The sequence below is a fragment of the Callospermophilus lateralis genome, chromosome 19, assembly GCF_048772815.1.
Source record: "Callospermophilus lateralis isolate mCalLat2 chromosome 19, mCalLat2.hap1, whole genome shotgun sequence".
NCBI lineage: Eukaryota > Metazoa > Chordata > Mammalia > Rodentia > Sciuridae > Callospermophilus > Callospermophilus lateralis.
Window position 1 is genome coordinate 27,644,821 of NC_135323.1, and position 18,653 is coordinate 27,663,473.

Sequence of the window (18,653 nt, forward strand, 5' to 3'; positions counted from 1 at the left end):
ATGTGCTGTTTGTGGAGGTGAAGTAGCTGAGGATCAGTCTGCAGGTCACTCTCCATCCCAAGGCCCTAATTCCCTGGAATCAAATCTATGAGCAAGAATCTTCCTTTGTGTAAACTGTCTCTTCTTCAAACAGTAAAACAAACACAAGCACATAAAACAAAACTCAAAAGAATTAAGAATCAGACTGAACTTTGATCCCTTGTACTTCACTTGTGTCCTTTCTGTCATGTTAGTGAGACAAGTTTTGCTTTGTTACACTGATTCACTTGCTGCAAGGCATTTAGCAATCATGCTCCTATTATGTCTCCCCCTCAAAACAGTAAATACCATGCAAAACAAGCACCCAAATAAAAGGCAGCATCAGCTTAAGGATCTACTGTAATATTACTACACAATCCTAGCAGATTTTAACCCTTTTCTGGCCCATTTACAAAATATGTGAATTCTGTAATACTCTGGAAACATTAGAAACGTTGCTTTAGATTTCTTTTCTTGAAGAAGTTAAGTCTTGAAACAGAAAATTTACATATTTGTTTACACTACCATGGATGGGTAATTATCACAAAAGGCCTTCGACCAAATTTTTTCTTCCCTGAAGAGTTTGTAAGTTTTCTCCTCAGGTTGCAGTTTCCTCCTCAGATCTTAACAGACTAACAACTGGGGAAATACATATAAAGTCATATAGAAATTAAAAAAATTAAAAACCAAGAAAGAATCTGTCATCAAACTAATAGTCTAAACTTTGTTACAACCTCCCCTCCTCAAAAAAAAAAAAAAAAAAAAATTTAAAAACCACTTCATTTACAAAGCTATAGGTATCTTATAAAGTACTCAAGTAATTAACAGTTTATAAAAATTGGAGGAAATTTTTGGGTGGAAACAAAACAGTGACTCATTCTCCCGTAAATAATTCTTCTAAAATGCCACATCCACAAAGGAGCATTTGGCCAAACTGTCTACAGGGCGCTACCTTGTAGACCAGACCCCTCTCAAGTCAGCTTCAGAGGCTCAGGCTTGCTGGCAAATGCCAGCTCCAGGCAAGCCAAGGACCCCTGAGGGACTTTGGCCGGCATTTTGTGCTGCAGGCTAATGTCCTCCCACACCTGCCATCAATGCCTCAGCTGTGTCAAGCGCTTCTGTACCAGCGCTCATTACCGCCGCAGTTCACTCTTTAGTTCAGAGGTGTCCTCTTTGATAATTTGTGCTGGTTACTGGACAGACAGCTGCAGTTTTTTTTGTAGGAAAAAACATTCTGTCTTGGAATATGCAGAAACTTCTGGCTACACTAATATACATCGATTCAACTTTCTTCTTGATTGTCGCCATTGACTTAATGCCGACTCAAAATAATCCAAGCAAGCCTTGAGTGATGACTCCCAACTCCACCAAGTGCTGTTAGAAGTTCTCAGAGTTCCAGGAGCTCCCTGAAGAAACAGAGCCCAGCCCTGCAGTCCTAGTGGGGTTGCCCCCTCCCCCAGAATGGAATCTGGAATCTGAGAGCATGATTTTGATGATGTGATTTAACTCCTGTTTTCTCATCCATAAATTAGTTGTGAAGCTTAAATAACATCAAGCATATTACTTGACAATTAAGTAACTAAGCCAAAAAAACAGTAAATTTTGATTTTCCTCGGTTTGTCTTTGCATTAAGACTATAGTTTACACTTGGTAGGTGCTCAGTATTATCAGATGAGTGAGTTCTGTAACTCTTGAAGTGAGTGAGATTTCAGCATTCTATGTATCCTATCACTGGGGGAATGGAAGTAGTCAACTTTTAAATGTATACTCCATCTAGTGAACTAAGAAACACAGGTGGTAAATTATGTTATGTGGCCTTTTGATATTTTATTCTAGGTTGATTTGAATTTAAAGATGACTTTGTTCGTTTTTTTTTGGGTTTTTTTTTTTTTTTTTTTGCAGCCTTTTCTCAATCTAGTTTTTAAATTATTTCTTGTAGGTCATTTCATTAGAAAAACTGAAGGATTTTGGTGAGTGTGTCATTGCCCTTCAGGCCAGTGTCATAAAGAAATTTCTCCAAGGCTTCATGGCTCCCAAGCAAAGGAGAAGAAAACTCCAAAGTGAAGATTCAGTAAAAACTGAGGAAGTGGATGAAGAGAAAAAAATGGCAGAGGAAGCAAAGGTATTTAGTTATTAAAGAACATAGGGGTTTTGTTGTTGTTGTTGTTAATATTTTTTAGTTGTAGATGGACACAATGCCTTTATGTTCTTTATTTTCATGTGGTGCTGAGGATTGAACCCAGTGCTTCTCATATGCTAGGCAAGTGCTCTACCACTGAGCCACAACCCCAGCCCAAAAATGTAGTTTTTGATTATGTGAGTGTGAAGTTTTTGTTTGTTTTGGTTGTAAATGGATACAATACCCTTCATTTTATTCATTTTTTTTTTAATGTGGTGCTGAGAATCAAACCCAGTGCCTCACATGTGCTAGGCTTGCACTCAACCATTGAGTCAGCACCCCAGCCCCTGTAATTTGGTTTTGAAAGTCTTACCTTACAGTTTTTAGCTACTTGTGACATTACCCCCTGATCCTGTATTCCTTTTTTAAAAATCACTTTTGCTAAATTTGTGTTTTTTAAAGCTTTCTACAGCTGTGAATAATGGTCAGAGTATGTGTATCTTCTCCCAAAAAATGTGGTAAAAATATATATATATAATGTGGAATTCCCCATTTTTTATGCTGTGTTGTTAAGTGTGTACCTGTTGTTATGCAAACATCACCCACCATCCATCCCTAGAACTTCTCAGCATAATGTCTTCAAGTTCATTCATGTTGTATAGCACATGCCAGAATTTCCTTTGGGTTCTTTTGTTGTTGTTGTTGTTGTTGTTTGTTTGTTTGTTTAAATTTGTTCAATTAGTTATACACAACAGTAGAATGCATTTTTGACAAATTATACACAAATGGAGCATGACTCTCATTTATCTGGCTGTACGTGATTCAGAGTCACACCAGTAGTGTAATCATACACATATATAGAGAGTAATAATATATGTATTATTACGTCTCATTCTACAGTCCCTCCCATCCCCACAACCCCACCCCTCCCCTCACTTCCCTCTGCACAATCCAAAGTTCCTTCATTCTTCCTTACCCTCCCTCCTGCTATGGATCAGAATCTGCTGATCAGAGAAAACATTCAGTCTTTGGTTTTTTGGGGATAGGCTTTCACTTAGCATGATAAGAATTTCCTTTGTTTTTAACCAGTGTATGTTAATAGAAAACCACTTTTCTATCTAACAACACTTCTGACATGATGTGTGTGAGTTTTCTTCCACAGCAGGCAGTTCTCCAATTTTTTGTTGTTATTCAGCTGAAGTTCACTTCTGACACTACTTGGCAGTTTGTATCAGATTCCACAAGTTAATGAACTCAGTCCTATAAAACTGCTCTCTTCGATGCCCATCACAAGTCCCTGTGCTGGCCAAAAGAGGGTTTTCATGACCCCTGCCTAGGACAACTAGGTTACTATAAAGGCTACACCTCAGGGACAGCTGCATGGAAGAAGCATAGGATTGGAAGGGCCTGGAGCTTTCACACCCTCTCTGAACAACCCCAGTTTCTCAGCACACCCTTGTGTTCACTAACCCAGAAGCCCCTTCCTCACCCCTTACTGGTGTTGTAGGTAGGGCTAAAAGTTTCACGCCTCTGATTACTTGAGTCCTTTTGGTGGCCAGACCTATCCTGAGTCTGTTTAGGGGCCTCTATAACTAAAGAAAATCAAGAAATTTCAAGGGTTTTAGGGTCATAGATGAATCCCAAATATTTCTTTTAATACCCCCACATACACACACACACACAATTTTATTTACTAATTCAGCCGTTGATTGGTATCCGGTTGCTCTCTGTCTTAATAATTTATTGAGTATACTGCTGCTGTGAACAAAGGACTGCATGTACCTCTTCATATCTCTGCTTTTTAATTCTTTTGAGATACACCAAGAAGTGGAGTTGTGGATGGAAGTGGAGTCTAATTTGTTGGAGGCCTGCCATGTGCTTCCCACAGTGGCTGGACCAGCTTCCAGAAATTCTGTCAGCAGTTCTCTGGGTTCTGGTTTCTGCATGTCCTTGCCAGCACTCATGTCCTGTTTCTTTGATAGTTTCCATCCTAAGGGATAGAAGGTGCTGTCTTATGGTTTTGGTTTGTAGTTACCTAATGATCAATGATAGGACAATCTTTTCATGTGTTTATTCACCATTTGTTTTATCTTTGCAGAAATGTGTATTCAAGTCCTTTGCCCTTTTCTTTCTTTCTTTTTTTTTTTTTTTAAATCTTTAAGCTTTTATTTGTTTTTTTTTTTTTTTTATGTGGTGCTGAGGATCAAACCCAGGGCCTCGCACATGCTAGATGAGCACTCTACCACTAAGCCACAACCCAAGCCCTCCTTTGCCCATTTTTAAATTGGGTTGTTTGGTTGAGTTGCAGGAATTCTTTGCGTGTACTTGCTATTAATCTTTTATCTGATATGTGATTTGCAAATGTATTTTTCCATTCCCAGGGTTGTCTTTTTATTCTATTGATAGTGCTCTTTGATGAATATTTTAATGCAACTCATCTGTGTTTTCTCTTTTGTTGCCTCCACTTTGGGTATCACATCCAAGAAATCATTGCCAAATTAAACGTCACAGAGCTTTCCTCCCTCTGTTTTCTTTTTATTTATTTATTTTTTGTGTGGTGCTGAGGCTCGAACCCAGGGCCTTATGCATGTAAGGCAAGCACTCTACCAACTGAGCTATATCCCCAGCCCCGTCTCTGTTTTCTTCTAATTTTACAGTTAGGTCTTTGATTCATTTTGAATTAAGTTTTGTAAAGGATAAAGTAAGGATCCAACTTCAGGTGTTTTTTGTTTTTTTGTTTGTTGTTGTTGTTATGTAGATATCCATCCAATTTGTTGGCTTTTTAAAAGTTTTAAACATAACATGCTCATTGTAAAAAAAATCAAACAAGAGGTTAAGTAAAAATATATAACTGCCATCCTAGCCTCACTACCCAAAGATACCACACTGTTTAGTAACCCCTAATAGTTTGATGTGCTGTCTGTTACAAAGATAGTTTTTATTAGATTTTCACAGAATGGAATCCTTCTATCCAAACATTCAGTACTTTGCCCTCATCAACATATTCTGGGCAATTATTTGTCCCTTCTCTGTTGATCTGAAGTGATCTCCCTGGTGGGTTTTTTATTTTCTTCTGTTTTTTTTTTTTTTTTTTTTTTTGCGGTGCCAGGGATCAAACTCAGGGCCTTGTACATGCTAGGCAAGCACTCTACCACTGAACTACATCCCAGCCCCATGTTGTTCATTTCTGCTAATGAGTATGAAGTAGTCTCCCATTTCCCGTTATGAGGATACCTAGCAGTTCCATTTTTGTCTGTTTTGTACATTAGATTTCTGCTTAAAATACCTTGTGAAGAAAAGAATTTGAAATACAAGTCCCAGCTTATCCAGTGCAGAATACTGATCTCTAATTGTAGATTTTCCTGGTTCCCTTTACTTCTTTCACAAACATCTGATAAAGGCATAACTGTGCTAAGTCTGGAGGTGTCATGGAGATTTTAAAAACTATAAATCCTTGTCTTCAAGGTACTCAGTGTGAGTGTGAGACGGAGCAGGCAGGCAGTTAATGTTCCTTGACTTACTGGGGTTTTACCACATGTTGAAACACCCATGGTAAAGTGGAAATAATGTTGAATCGGAAACACTGTATGTCCCTGACCCACTGCATGTAGTGGCAGCACTCTAGAGCTACAGCCTGCTCCCATTGTGAGCGTGTGACTGGCTGAGCCACTGCCTCCTACCCAGTATCACAAGGGAACATCATCCTGTATTATTGCTAGCCCAGAAAAGACCCACAATTTAAGTGCAGTCTCTACTAAATCAGTGTCGCTTTTACTCCATCTTCATAGGCTGAACATTATAAGTCATACCATCATAAATCAAGGGCTGTTTGTACCAACGAGAGAGAGTAGTACTTGGCTTGGCCTCTGAGGGATGCCCAGGGCCAGTTAGAGAAGACTTCCCAGAGGAGATCACGCAGAAACTGGGGATTGAAAAATGATCAGGAATTAATCGTCATGGCAGGGGTGCCAGAGGCCTTTTCAGATTCAACTCATTTTGAGTACTAAAGCCCATGGTGAAATAACCTTCTTAGCTAGTCAGGTGAGGCTAGTTCTTAGCTTAGAAGTGAGAAAGTGAGCCCTCTGCAGGTTTAGAACCAGTGCAGGAATAGGAAGTTGGTAGGGCCTCTTGTAAAGTCAGTCATATCCATGGAGTGGCTCAGCGACCTTCTGCATTAACATGACCTTAGGCCCTGCAGTTTCCCACCAAGGTCAGCTTTTTCCACTATCCTTTGCTTTAAAAAAGTTTCCACTTAGCTAAGGCCAGAGTTTTTTCAGCTGGCACTAGGCCGTCGTATGAGTTTATGTCAGTCTCTAATCTGGGTGCCAGTTTCCTTATTTATGAAAGTAGATTGTCTCTCAAATCCCTTAATTAAACGGGAAAGATAATGTATATTTTGACAAAATCCTGGGTTTTTTGTTGTTGTTGTTGTTGTTGTTGTTCTCTTTTTACTTTGGTTGCATTGCCCTGAAAACCTGATTGTTTTTTCATTTTATTTTAATTTTTTTAATTTACATTTGCTCATTATTTTAATTATGCAGCTTTGTGGGGTATAGTGATAATTCATTACTTGTGTGCAGCATGTAATGATTGAATCAGAGTAGTTAGCATTTCTGTCTCCTTTAATTTTTTTCTAAAAAGTTATTGATTAGCATGATAATTGTACAGATTTATGGGGTACCGTGTGATGTTTCAAATAATGTGGAACATTTCATGAGTGTTCATATCATTCTTGTGTAGGTGCCCTGTGAATATTCTCTGTATGGTTCTACTTTTGGTGTATGTGCTACTATAACTAGCACTGTTTTTCTATTTTGAATGGTCTTTTGTGGAAGACTGACGTGAAGTCTTGTTATATCCTTGCCAAGATAGGACAATTGCCTGTTTAGTTTTAAACAAAGGCACTAATGGTGACTTAGATGTAAACTCCATTTTCCTTGATTCTGTTGCAGCTGCTTCTGACCAAGGACTTACTTTATTTAAACATTATATGTAGAGAATTTGATTTTTCTTTCCACTAGGATAATGTATCTAGGCCTGGTGCTGTTTGGTGTACTCCTATAATCCCAGAAGCTTGGGAGGCTGAGGTGGGGGGGGGGGGCAAGTTTAAAGCCAGCCTCAGCAACTTAGCAAGGCCCTAAGCATCTTAGCAAGACCATTAAAAATAAAAGGGGCTGGAGATGTTGCTCAGTGGTTAAGCGCCCCTGTACTCAATCTCCTTGGTACCAAAAGAAGAAAAAGAATGTGTGCAGGCTCCCGCAGCACTTTAAGGTGGAGGGTTTTATAGGATGCCACCAGTATTAAGTATGGAAATGTTTTCATCTGGCCAGTACTTATCTGTTTAAAAGCATTACTTCGAATGTAATGGATTTTTTGTTTTGCTTCTGTCTTTTGATACACTAGGCTGGAATTGTGTGTAATTATTCCTTGAAACTTGAATATCTAATGTTTTTTTCCTCAAAATTAGAGGCTGGGTGGTCTCTGCTTTAATGAGTAACTCTGGAGACATCAGGAGATGCTCCTAACGTGTTAAGCATTAGATCAGAAATCTGCAGACCTGGCCCTAGATTTCTGTGAAGCCTTGGGCAGCTTTCTTCTCATGTAAAGTAACTAGTGACAAGTGAATGTTATGCCACTGTTTGTAGCAGAAGCATTCTGAATTATCCAGAACATTGGAAACAACCCAAATGTTCATCAGCTGATAAATGAATAAATAAAATATCTCATATCTGAACAACAGAATATTATTCGGCAACTAAATGGAACATTAATGAACCCAGAAATACAATGAAAATCGCCAGTTACAAAAAGCCACCTAATTACATGATATATTTTAAGTCTGTTTTTAAAAAGGTTAAATATGTTTATTGTTGTCAAGACCTCTTTGGATTTCTAAAATAATTGTAAAGAGGCCAGATGAGCTGTAGATGCCTGGTTTTATAATTGATGGAAATAACTAGGGAGTAAAAAGCAGTGCTGGGCAGAGCGGAACTGTATTCTCAGTGCCCTGCCTGTGACTACCCACTAGAGGACAGCCATACCCATCTGTGGTTGAGTCCCTGCCACCTGGCAGTAGTGCTGTGTGAGAACTGATCTGCTGGGCAGCACAGTGAGCCTGTAGTTCCAGCTCCTGGGGAAGCTGAGACAGGGGATTCTAGACCAGCTTGGAGGAGACTGTTCTTCTGATGAGGAACCTGCAGTACTGTGTGTCAGATCTCTACTCTAGAGAGAGTGTGTGTGTGTGTAGGGCAAAGGGGGGACTGCAAGGCAGCTCTGATTGGTGAACTCAGATTTTACCAAGGAGCTCTGAGGAAGGAAGGAAAGAGGGAGGGAGGAAATTGTGCTTCTTTTTCAAAGCAAATGCTGAAACATCTGCAGAAGTTGGAGTAGAAGGAATGAGTCACTCTCCACTAGAACTTTAGTAGCCACTGTTTAAATATAGATTGGTTTGTGTGTGTCTTTACACATAAGGCTTTCTGTGATTCTGTATTTGTGTTTCTGTAGGAAAGAGAAAGGACAGCTCTTGTTTCCTTCCTCCAGCCTCTCACCACAGTCAAGCTAGCTCAACTTTCACTGTCCTCTTAGAAGCTGTTTTGGTTTTGTTTTTGTTTTTTTGAACTAAAAATCAGGGCCTTCTGCACTGAACCTCAGAGCTACACCCCCAGCCCCTGTTTCTTACTTTTAAATGCTACTAAGTCTGAGGGGATGACACTGGAAGAGAGTGTCCCTGCCATTCCCCTTGCCTCTCTTTAATCTGTGTGCAACCTTTGGCAAGTTTCCTCCACCCCTGCCCTTCAGAGGCTTCTTTTCTATAAGATAAATGGGTAGATTGATGAAGCTCTACGAGACAAATGTCCTGAGAATTCTCTTGTTTCTTCACTCTTTCCGGTCCCCTGTCAGTGTGTTTGAAGTCACTGTAGTAATAATTCCAGCCTGGTTTGCTGTTTTGTTTAGGTGGCATCTGCTCTGGAAAAATGGAAGACAGCAATCCGTGAAGCTCAGACTTTTTCCAGAATGCATGTTCTACTTGGGATGCTTGACGCCTGTATCAAGTGGGATATGTCAGCAGAAAATGCTAGGTGCAAAGTTTGTCGAAAGAAAGGTACGTTTAGATCAGATTTGCTAATGTGGGTGTGCTAGGTACTAAGATCTCCATTCTCAAGATGTCTACTCTCCCCAAAAGAATTTTGTATACAAAGATTTTTAGTATGGTGGGGCAGATTTACTTTCTCTGAAGGTCTATCAGACGCTATTTTTTGAAATCACATGATGTTGGATCAGAGCAGGCCCTCTTTTCCTCAGTTTAGAGTATGCTGTAAGAACAGTTGATCTCCAATCTTCAGATTTCCACAACTAGCAAAATTAGTTCATCTAAAAATTTTTTTTTAATATTTATTTTTAAGTTGGACACAATATCTTTATTTATTTATTTTTATGTGGTTCTGAGGATCGAACCCAGGGCCTCACATGTGCTATGCGAGTGCTCTACCGTTGAACAACAACCCCAGCCCCAGTTCATCTAAAATTTGAAATCCAATTTTGTCTTGGAACTTTATTGTTTGGAAGAGAAGATGAGTGCTTCCAGCAGAGGGCACTCTTTATTCACTGTGAATGCCCAGTGTTGGCCCTTTTACCACTGTGTCCTACAGAGCAAAGCATTTAGGGATGTTAACTGTTTAGATCTTTCAGGTCACCTGTGTACAAAAGGAGCTTCATGACTAAAAGTCATGTGATTGACTTCTTAGTGGCTAAAGTTATTTAATTTCTAAGAAGGAAAAATTCTATACAGTGTCATTCAATTGCTGTAAAACTGATTTAGAATGAAAGTCAGAGAGGGGGAATTGACCATGCTAATTCATTGTATTTTCAGATGTCAGGAAACTAAATGACTTGGAGGACCTTACCAGACATGCATTGGAAAGCATTTGGGGTCAGAGAAGAGTAGCAAAGTTTCTAGCCATCACTTGGTTTTTCCTGCCTCTTAGTAAATACTAATTGTCCTATCTGTGAGTAGATTTTTGGCTATAAGTTAGGAGATCTTATCCCTAAATCACCAATAGTCTGTTTTATGCTACATTTCTTTCCAGAAAATGACTGTGTTTTGAAAAAGGGGTAGCACTATACTAGAATGTTTGTTCTTTTGTGGTGTTAGCTGAGGGTCAGCACCTTGGCTTACCGCTCAGTGATTGTTGCTGTGCCGCCCACAGTGCTATACAAGTTTATCTCTTTGCAGGTGAGGATGACAAATTGATCTTGTGTGATGAGTGTAATAAAGCCTTCCACCTGTTTTGTCTGAGGCCGGCCCTCTATGAAGTACCAGATGGTGAGTGGCAGTGCCCAGCTTGCCAGCCTGCTACTGCTAGGCGCAATTCCCGTGGCAGGTGAGAATTTTTCTTCTATAAATCAATGAATGGAGAAATAAATTTCAGTTATTCAAATTGAGTGATTCCAAAGAGCTTTAAGTTCATCTTTTAGTACAGAGCCTGATCACTCATGGTGCTTCAATAGGAGTCAAAGGGCTCTGATCTGATTCTGGTTTAGTGTTGGTGTTTGTAGTTTTCTCTACCAGCCACATTCTCTTGTCTCCTTGATCCTACTTTCTTCTCAAGTGACAGTGCATCTCCTTTGCCTGCTGCCCCCACATTGTGCACACCTCACTTTCTGATTACTTTTACAACCCGCTGCTTCTCAGTATCTTCAAACTCATGACCTTCCCTGCCTGCGCCTCCTTTTTCCCACATTTTCCTCTCACAATTAGACCTTTGGTGTCAACTTAGACAGGAGCTTTCTCCTCTCATCCTGTGTATTTATTAATTTGCCAGATGTTAGTAGTCCAGCGTCCAGGTGTCTTATGAAAATGTCCAGGTTTTTTATGAAAAAGTTGCCTGCTCTCCACTCTCTGTGGTCCCTTTGGTTGTTTGTCTCTCCTACACCTCTCACGTGCAGTCCTTTGGTGGATTTGCAGCTCCTTTGTCTTAGCTCATATCTTTCCCTTTCTTAACCTGTCGAACTATTATGGTGATACCAGAATAGCAGGCAGTAAGGTGAAGATCTGTTGTCTTTACTGTTGTAAAACTTCCAATCTTTTCATTGCCTCTAGAATAAAGTCCAAACTCCCTTGCCTAAGTTCTAAGATTTATAGCAACAGCGGCTTAGGTTTTGGGCCCTGGTGCCTGTGTGTGCCTGTTTTAGGCTGCTCATTGCTGTCTCTTGGACTTTCCTCTGTTCAGCACTCCCTAGTGCCTTTGACCTAGCTACATTTGCACTGTATTTATTTTTTAGTTTTAGGTGGACACAATATCTTTATTTTATTTTTATGTGGTGCTGAGAATCGAACCCAGTGCCTCATGCATGCTAGCCGAGCGTGCTACCACTTAAGCCACATCCCCAGCCTCTTGCACTGTATTTTTGAAAAGTTCTTCGTACATCCTTAGAGTTAATTGCTCCTCTTTGCTGGCTGAACTTTCCATCTCTAAAACAGTACTTTGATGCCTGCATCTGATTATATATAGGGTTCCCTTCCACAAGATCATCAGTGCACTGCGATTTGAGGTGCTGTTTTTTTTTCTGCCCAAGTGTCAATACAGAAAACATAGGACCTTGTAAGGAAGAAAGACCTAATATTTACCAAATTAATACCATTGTTTTTTGCATTGAAAGTTGAGATTGTATAAAGGTAGCTTATAGGCACTGTAGCTTGGTCTCTTTTGCAAAGGGTAGAGCAGTCTGACCCTGACTGCACCTTAAGAGTATGCCTAAATTGTTTCTCACCCCATTCCAGCCACGCTGGAGAGATGAGACATGCTTCTCTGAAATTATGGGGCTTGGAACCAGCTGCTCTGAGCTGGGGATTACCATTGCTTTGAAGTTATGGTCATCTACAAGCTGTCTCAGCTCCTGGAAGGGGGCCATCAAGGTGGAGTAACACCTGTCTGGACTGTTTGTCTTTTTAGTCCATCCCAGAGTGGGGACAGCTTTTAGGACCTGAAATGTTACTTTATCTGGCTCTTTTTGTGAGACAAAAGTAATAGTGTTTTGCATTGTTTTGTGTGGGGAGGGGTAGGGTTGCATTTTGGTCTTGACTTCTGTTGCCATTGGTGTCCTATCCAAAACATTTGGGACAGAGAAAAGGGAGGCATGCTGTTGAAGCCTGCTTTTTTTAAATTTTGTGAAAAACTATCCTGATCTAGATTTAGGGTCTGTCCCCTTCTCACCAGATTAATCTATTCTGTGAAGAGAAAAAGGTTGCTGCGATCCCTGAGGGACGTCAGCTGTTCTCAGGACCACTTTGGGCTAGAACTGTTCTCTATGTCTTTTCCTCCTTACAGGAATTACACTGAGGAGTCTGACTCAGAGGACAGCGAAGATGATGAGAGTGACTCAGAGGAAGAAGAGGAGGAGGAGGAGGAGGAAGATTATGAGGTGGCTGGCTTGCGATGTAAGTGTTCACTTTGTCCACATCATTGACTTCACAGTCTCCCTAGCTGACCTGGAAAGGCCAGTAGTCGATTGTCGATGCCAGCATCTTGCCGTCTTCCCTTTCTCCTGTGACTGTGGCATAACTGAGCAGCCATATGTTTAAATGAGTTTTCAAGATACTGTTGCTAATCACCTGCCTTGTTGGAGGTGGGTGGCTTGGTCATGAGAACACCAGCCTACAGCGGCTCAGGTTCACAAGCATGCTTATGACAGGTTTGGCGACTCTGAACCCCTCCACATAAGGGACAGTGGATGAGTAGGCCTCTGGTGCAGTGCCGCTTTCAGAGATGTACTTTTTTCTCTGGTAACAGTGATCATTTCTTCCCTAAAACACACAGGTCTATAGTTTTGCTAATTTGCAAAGAGAAGACTGTTTTTTCATGGCTTAAGCAAAAGGATGTTAGGAAGGTTCAGATCTGTCCTCACAGATAGGGGCCAGTAGTCTCGTCTGAGACCACAGCTCAAGATGGAGGAGATGGTACAGTTCCCATCTCACATCTCTTTATGGCAGCCCTGAGTGCTTGTGCTTGGTGTGAGGAGAGGTCATGCTTCCTGCACTGGTGCTGCCAAGATAGGAGGGCTCTAAGCTGGCACCTCCACTCCAGTCCTCCCACCATCATCCCCCACACTTGGGAGGTGTCCTAAGTCTCACCTCCCTGTCTTACAGGACTCCTTTGCTTTGGTTACGAGGTGTTCTTTTCAGGTTTCCTGAAGTGTGTGAGCAGGTATTCCAGGATTCTGCAGTGAGGGCACCAGTTGTGGCTTGGATGCACATCTGTCTGGACAGATTCTGAATATAGCAGAGTATTGGTTCCGTTTATTTTCAAAATGTGATAGCTTTCAACTTTCACATTGTGGCTCGGAAAGGAATTGTCCCCTTTCTGGGGTTCTAGAGCCTCTACCTGCCAAAGGAATCTAGGGAGCATTTGGTACTTCAGAGCCTTTTTCTGTTTCACCTTTCAGGCCACCAAAGCTGTGGTTCCTTGGTGTGACTCGAGGGCCTGGCATTTGAGCCTCAGCTTCTTTCCCTTTCTTATTAGCCCAATCTTAAGCTAGAGGCTGTGAAATAGCCCATGGGAGGGGGGCAGTTACTATGGTCCAGAAATAGAAAAGAAAGCACTGGTGATTGGTTCTCTCAACACTGATTCTCTAAATCCATCTTTGCCCAAATGTCATCTCCCCACTCGCCAGAATATTAGCAAGGAAAAGTCATAGACAGTGGGTTTAATGGAGAAGCCCTGAGCTGATCCTCGTGGAACAGTGTTCCCAAGGGCATGCTGAGGAGTGTCTGTGTGCCTGACATCCAGCCCCTGCTGCGAACTGAAGATGCTCGAAGCCTGGCTGCCTTCCTGCCTTCCTGCCTGTCCTCTCTTGGGGCTGCTGGGCAGGCCCTTGCAGTGCACTGTCTGGTTGTCAGAAATGCAAGAAGACAGGACTAGAGCAAGCCCTGAAGGCTTGTGGCCCTTCACTGGTGTCTGCCTTTCTCTGAGAAGGTTGGATGGTGGGTGTAGGATGAGTCTGGGGATTATGAGACGGGCAGTTTTGTGATGAGGCTCTGTCTCACATATAAGCACACACACACTTCGGCTGAGCCCGGGTCTTAGAAGACCAGGACTTTTCCTCCTGAATCAGTTTGCAATTGAATCCTTCAAGCCTCATTCCCAGGAGCAACTGAGCAGGGTTGGGACAAAGACGTCTAAAAGGTCTTTGGGAATTGAAGAGGGGCATACATTTTTCATCTACTCTTGCTGCTACTTCTTAGCAACCTGTTAGGAAGGGCAAGAGAAAAATAGCAAGAGCACCCGTAATAGAAGGAAGCCATTGCTCTGCCTATATGAGTGGCTTTGTCTTCCCTGCCCTGCCCCCAATGGGCTCTTCCTCCTCTGTTGCTCTGAATTCTTTATTTTTATTACAGTGAGACCTCGAAAGACCACCCGGGGTAAGCAGGGCATCATCCCCCCGGCAGCACGGCCAGGACGACCAAGTAAGAAGCCACATCCCACCAGGAGGCCACGGCCAAAGGCGTCCCCTGTGGATGATGCTGAGGTTGATGAGCTGGTAAGAGTTGTTTATTGTCCTCCCTCTAGTTTTCCTATTCTTATTTCCTCCCCCAGAATTAGGAATTCACCAGGCAGCAGGTGGAGCCTTGCTTCTCCTCCCTCCTCCCTCCTCCCTCCTCCTGAGCCTGGGGGTCTGAGTAGGCAAGTGGGTGGGCCCATGGGTGGGCCTCTGGGCAGCCGGCCTCCGGAATGGAACAGCTCTGTCTGGCATTCCCCAGCCATAGCTTGCAAACATCGTCCTCTAGTTAGTAAGCAGCCTGCAACTTGTTAAGGATTTTAAAATAGTACCCATGTGTCTCTGGTGGGCCCAGAGGGGCTGGATCTCCCTGTGGGAATGTCAGCAATGTTGGAGCCTCACTTACTGCTGGGTCTTTTGCCGACAGTTGTTAGGGGAGGGACATTACCCTCCCCTCTGCTCCTCTGCTCCTCAGCCAATGTAATTTTAGTAGTTTTGTTTTAGCTCTCACTTGAGCTTTGAAGAACAAAAAGAAGCTCTTGAAAATGTGCTTGTTTTGGCAGACCCCCATCTCAGGGTTGGGGCATAAAGCAAGCCATTCTGGAGATGAAAGGACATTAAAGACCCCCCTGTGTGCTCAGCCCTAACTCCTTCAGGGCAGTGGCTCCTACTGCTGTGAGTCCCCAGTGGTTACACAGCCACCTGGAAGACGGATTCCACCCCTTCTGTCCTCAGCCACCTCCTCTCACAGTGCCCTCAGTGGAAAGGCCCTGCGAGGGAATTGAACGTCTTATTTTCCTTCCCGGACACTCCATCTCCATAAAATTGGCTACTGGAGGTCCATTTCCCCCCCCCCACCCCCACCCGCCTGCCGGCTTTTTGCAGTTGCTTGTTTATACCCATCCTTGGTCTCACCATAATCCCGGGTCCATCTGCTGTCAGAGTGCTAGCGTCCTGTTGACAGTGGCCCTTTCCAGCCGACCTCTAACAGTCCTGCTGTTAATGCAGCAACTGCTGCCTGCCCTCTGCTGCTTTGATCGCTGTCCACCAGGGAGCAGGCAAGCGGATAGATGAAGATGCCTGCCTCCCGGCCCAGAGCGTGGCCCGACTTGAATGTCGAATGTTTTTGATGTCTCTACATCAAGAAAATGGTTGAGCTCTGTTTTTCTTTTCTTTCCTTTTCCTTCTCTTTCTCTTTTTTTTTAAGCAGATGCACACATTGTCTGTCCTGCCTGCTGTTCTTCTCTGGGCCTCTAATAGACATTCTTCTTTCTTTTGGTGTTAGGTACTTCAGACCAAGCGCAGCTCCAGGAGGCAAAGCCTGGAGCTGCAGAAGTGTGAGGAGATCCTCCACAAGATTGTGAAGTACCGCTTCAGCTGGCCCTTCAGGTGAGCTCTGCTCCAGGGAGGTTGGCCGCGCAATTGGGCAGGCGCTGGGAATAGGGGAAGAAAGCAGCTGGCTGAGCCCCCAGGGACTGCCCCATCCCTTTCCTTTCAGGATGTCTTAGTGGCAGGGGAACTAGCTTTTCCAAGTGGATAGTGACAGCTCTGACAAGGTGACCACATCTCTTCTGTGTCCTTCAGGCATGGGCATTCTGGGCCTACTTATTTGGCTATCAGGGTTCCATTGGTTCTTCTCCACAGGGAGCCTGTGACCAGGGATGAGGCTGAGGACTACTATGAGGTGATCACCCACCCCATGGACCTTCAGACAATACAGAACAAGTGTTCCTGTGGGAACTACCGTTCCGTGCAGGAGTTCCTTACTGACATGAAGCAGGTGTTCACCAACGCTGAGCTCTACAACTGCCGAGGCAGCCACGTGCTCAGCTGCATGGTGAAGACGGAGCAATGCCTGGTGGCATTGCTGCATAAACATCTCCCTGGACACCCGTATGTCCGTAGGAAACGCAAGAAGTTTCCCGACCGGCTTGCTGACGATGAAGGGGACAGTGATCCAGAGCCTGTTGGACAGTCCAGGGCACGAAGGCAGAAGAAATAGAGAGGTGGGGCCCTGATAAGGGAGCTGAGGTAGGGGGATAGTGGGGGACAGCTGGGGGGAGTGGGGAGGCAGGAGAGGAAGATGGAGAAGAACTTGGAAGGAAAAAATCATGGGAGTCCAAAAATATCTGTCACCCCAAGCTTGTGCTGTTCTCAAACTCCCCTTTGGGCCTATTCAATCAAAGCTTTCGGGGAGCCTAATACCGGGTAGGTGATTTCAGCCAGAAGTTCTGGGTGCAGAAGAGGGTCTTAGCCCTGCTTTCCAAGCGTTTCCTGGAGGAGGCCCAGGTACTGTGTCTCCTGTGAGCCCAGTTCTTTTTCTCTGTCCCACCTTGGCAACAACGCCAAGCCCCTCTGGTCTCCAGTGAGGGGTTACGGCATTACTTAGCAGGATCAAGAATAATCAGGCTAATTGGGGAGGTTGTGTTGTTTTTGTTTTGTTTTGTTTTTTAATCTATATTTATACACAGTCTTGTTTCTTTTCAGCCAGTACTCTGTCTCTTCCTCCTCCTCCCTCTCAGGTGACGGTATGTCAGTGAGTGCCATACAGAATTCTGTTTTCACCAGCATCATGAGACAGTTGTGGTCTTTTGAGTTGATCTTAGCAGAGTAAAGGGACATTTTCTGGAGCCATTCCTGAACACCCCGCCCCTTCTTTGTGATAGCCTTCTCCCACTTCCCTGCCCCACCGCCTCAACAAAGCAAAACAAAACAAAAAACGAAGGCACTTCACTTAGAGACTGAGTCCTGCTTATAATCATGCGTATAACCTTTATTTGATGGATCTGGCCAGAGGGGTGTTGGAGCCCAGCCCACCCACATACCAGACGAGCTCTTAGGGAGCAGAAGAGCAGGAAGAATTGAAATGTTTGATTTTTTTTTTTTTTTAATTGACTTTTCTAGTTATTAAAAGTTGCTTGTTTCAGCAGTGATATTGTATAAAGAACATCTTGTAAAATATCTGTCATCTCGCTTTGGCACATGTACAGTACAGTTTATATGATGTGTCTGCTTTATGCCCCCATTGCTCTCACCCACCTGGTCTTCTGCAGAGGAGCTGGGTTGGAGACTGGTCCAGTGGCATCTTGGTGGCCAGGGATCCTTCTGCCTACTGTGGCGGCGCTCTCTGCCTCCTCCTCCATATCTGCCTCTTCCCATGCCCATTCTGGCTTCAGACTCAGAGCTCCTGCGAACTGCATATGGCAGTAGTCAGTGTCAGTGGGGGTGGAGGGCGGGAGCAGCTCAGAGAGCAGTTCCACAGCCAATCTAGCCTAGTCGTTATATTTAGGCAAAAGTTTGTAGTCTTCTTTCCCTTTTATGACAGATTTTGATAAAAGTACAAGACAGGGTTTGATTTTTCTATTCTATCAACTTTGAATTTGGAACACGTGAGCACCTCAGCTCTTCTGTATCTATTTAAAGGAAAAGAAGCCCACCAAGGGGATTGCTACTCCTAGGACTGAGAGTAAGCCTCCTGACATGACACTCCCAGGTGTGGTCCCAGCTCTCCTTCTCCTCCCTGCCCGGGGGTTCTGGGACTGTCTCAAGTGGCTGGTGGGTAGGGTTACCACCCTTCTCCAGGCTTGGGGTAAGCACTGACTTGACACCAGGACAAGCCCTGCCACCACCCCAGCCCCTGCTGCTTATCCTAAATCCAGTCTGTTCTTGTTATAGTGAGAATCCATGTTCCCACTGCAGTGACACCTGAATTGTTGGTTGTTTTTTTAATTGTCTTTAAGGAGGAAGGGCCCCATTAAAGGGTGAACTTGTAATAAATTGGAATTTCAAATAAACATTATGTACTTGTGTTTATAAAGAAGAAACAATTCTGCAGCTCTTTCTTTGTGCTCTTGCCAAGGTAGCGGGGAGTCCAGTCCTGGGAGCTACTTTCTGGTTGGCCTGGCTGGCTCTCTGTGAGGCTTGGCGTGGCAGGCCAGAGCACCCCTTGCTAGTCCCAGTGGCCCTGTCCGCCACAGTGCTTCACTTCCCGGAGACAGGCCGGGTGTACTTGGGCAGGCAG

General features: G+C 43.5%; 1 protein-coding gene and 1 non-coding gene across 3 annotated transcripts in view; one reads left to right on the forward strand and one right to left on the reverse strand.

Annotated features, from left to right (window-relative positions):
* The window catches only part of Baz1b (bromodomain adjacent to zinc finger domain 1B), an 80,823-nt gene extending 62,392 nt beyond the window's left edge, over window positions 1-18,431 (forward strand). The window contains exons 13-20 of one of the 2 annotated variants that reach the window (XM_076840746.2): window positions 1,958-2,140; window positions 9,092-9,239; window positions 10,371-10,518; window positions 12,466-12,575; window positions 14,532-14,674; window positions 15,918-16,021; window positions 16,277-16,663; window positions 17,120-18,431. In XM_076840746.2, the coding sequence (XP_076696861.1) occupies window positions 1,958-2,140; window positions 9,092-9,239; window positions 10,371-10,518; window positions 12,466-12,575; window positions 14,532-14,674; window positions 15,918-16,021; window positions 16,277-16,634 (1,194 nt within the window). In that variant the 3' untranslated portion in view covers window positions 16,635-16,663; window positions 17,120-18,431. The remainder of the gene's footprint in view (window positions 1-1,957; window positions 2,141-9,091; window positions 9,240-10,370; window positions 10,519-12,465; window positions 12,576-14,531; window positions 14,675-15,917; window positions 16,022-16,276; window positions 16,664-17,119) is intronic. The other variant, XM_076840745.2, reaches the window with a different exon arrangement.
* Window positions 6,833-6,939, reverse strand: LOC143385517 (U6 spliceosomal RNA). The gene has a single exon (XR_013089472.1). It is a non-coding gene; the product is annotated as a U6 spliceosomal RNA (small nuclear RNA).
* Window positions 18,432-18,653: the final 222 nt, after the last annotated feature.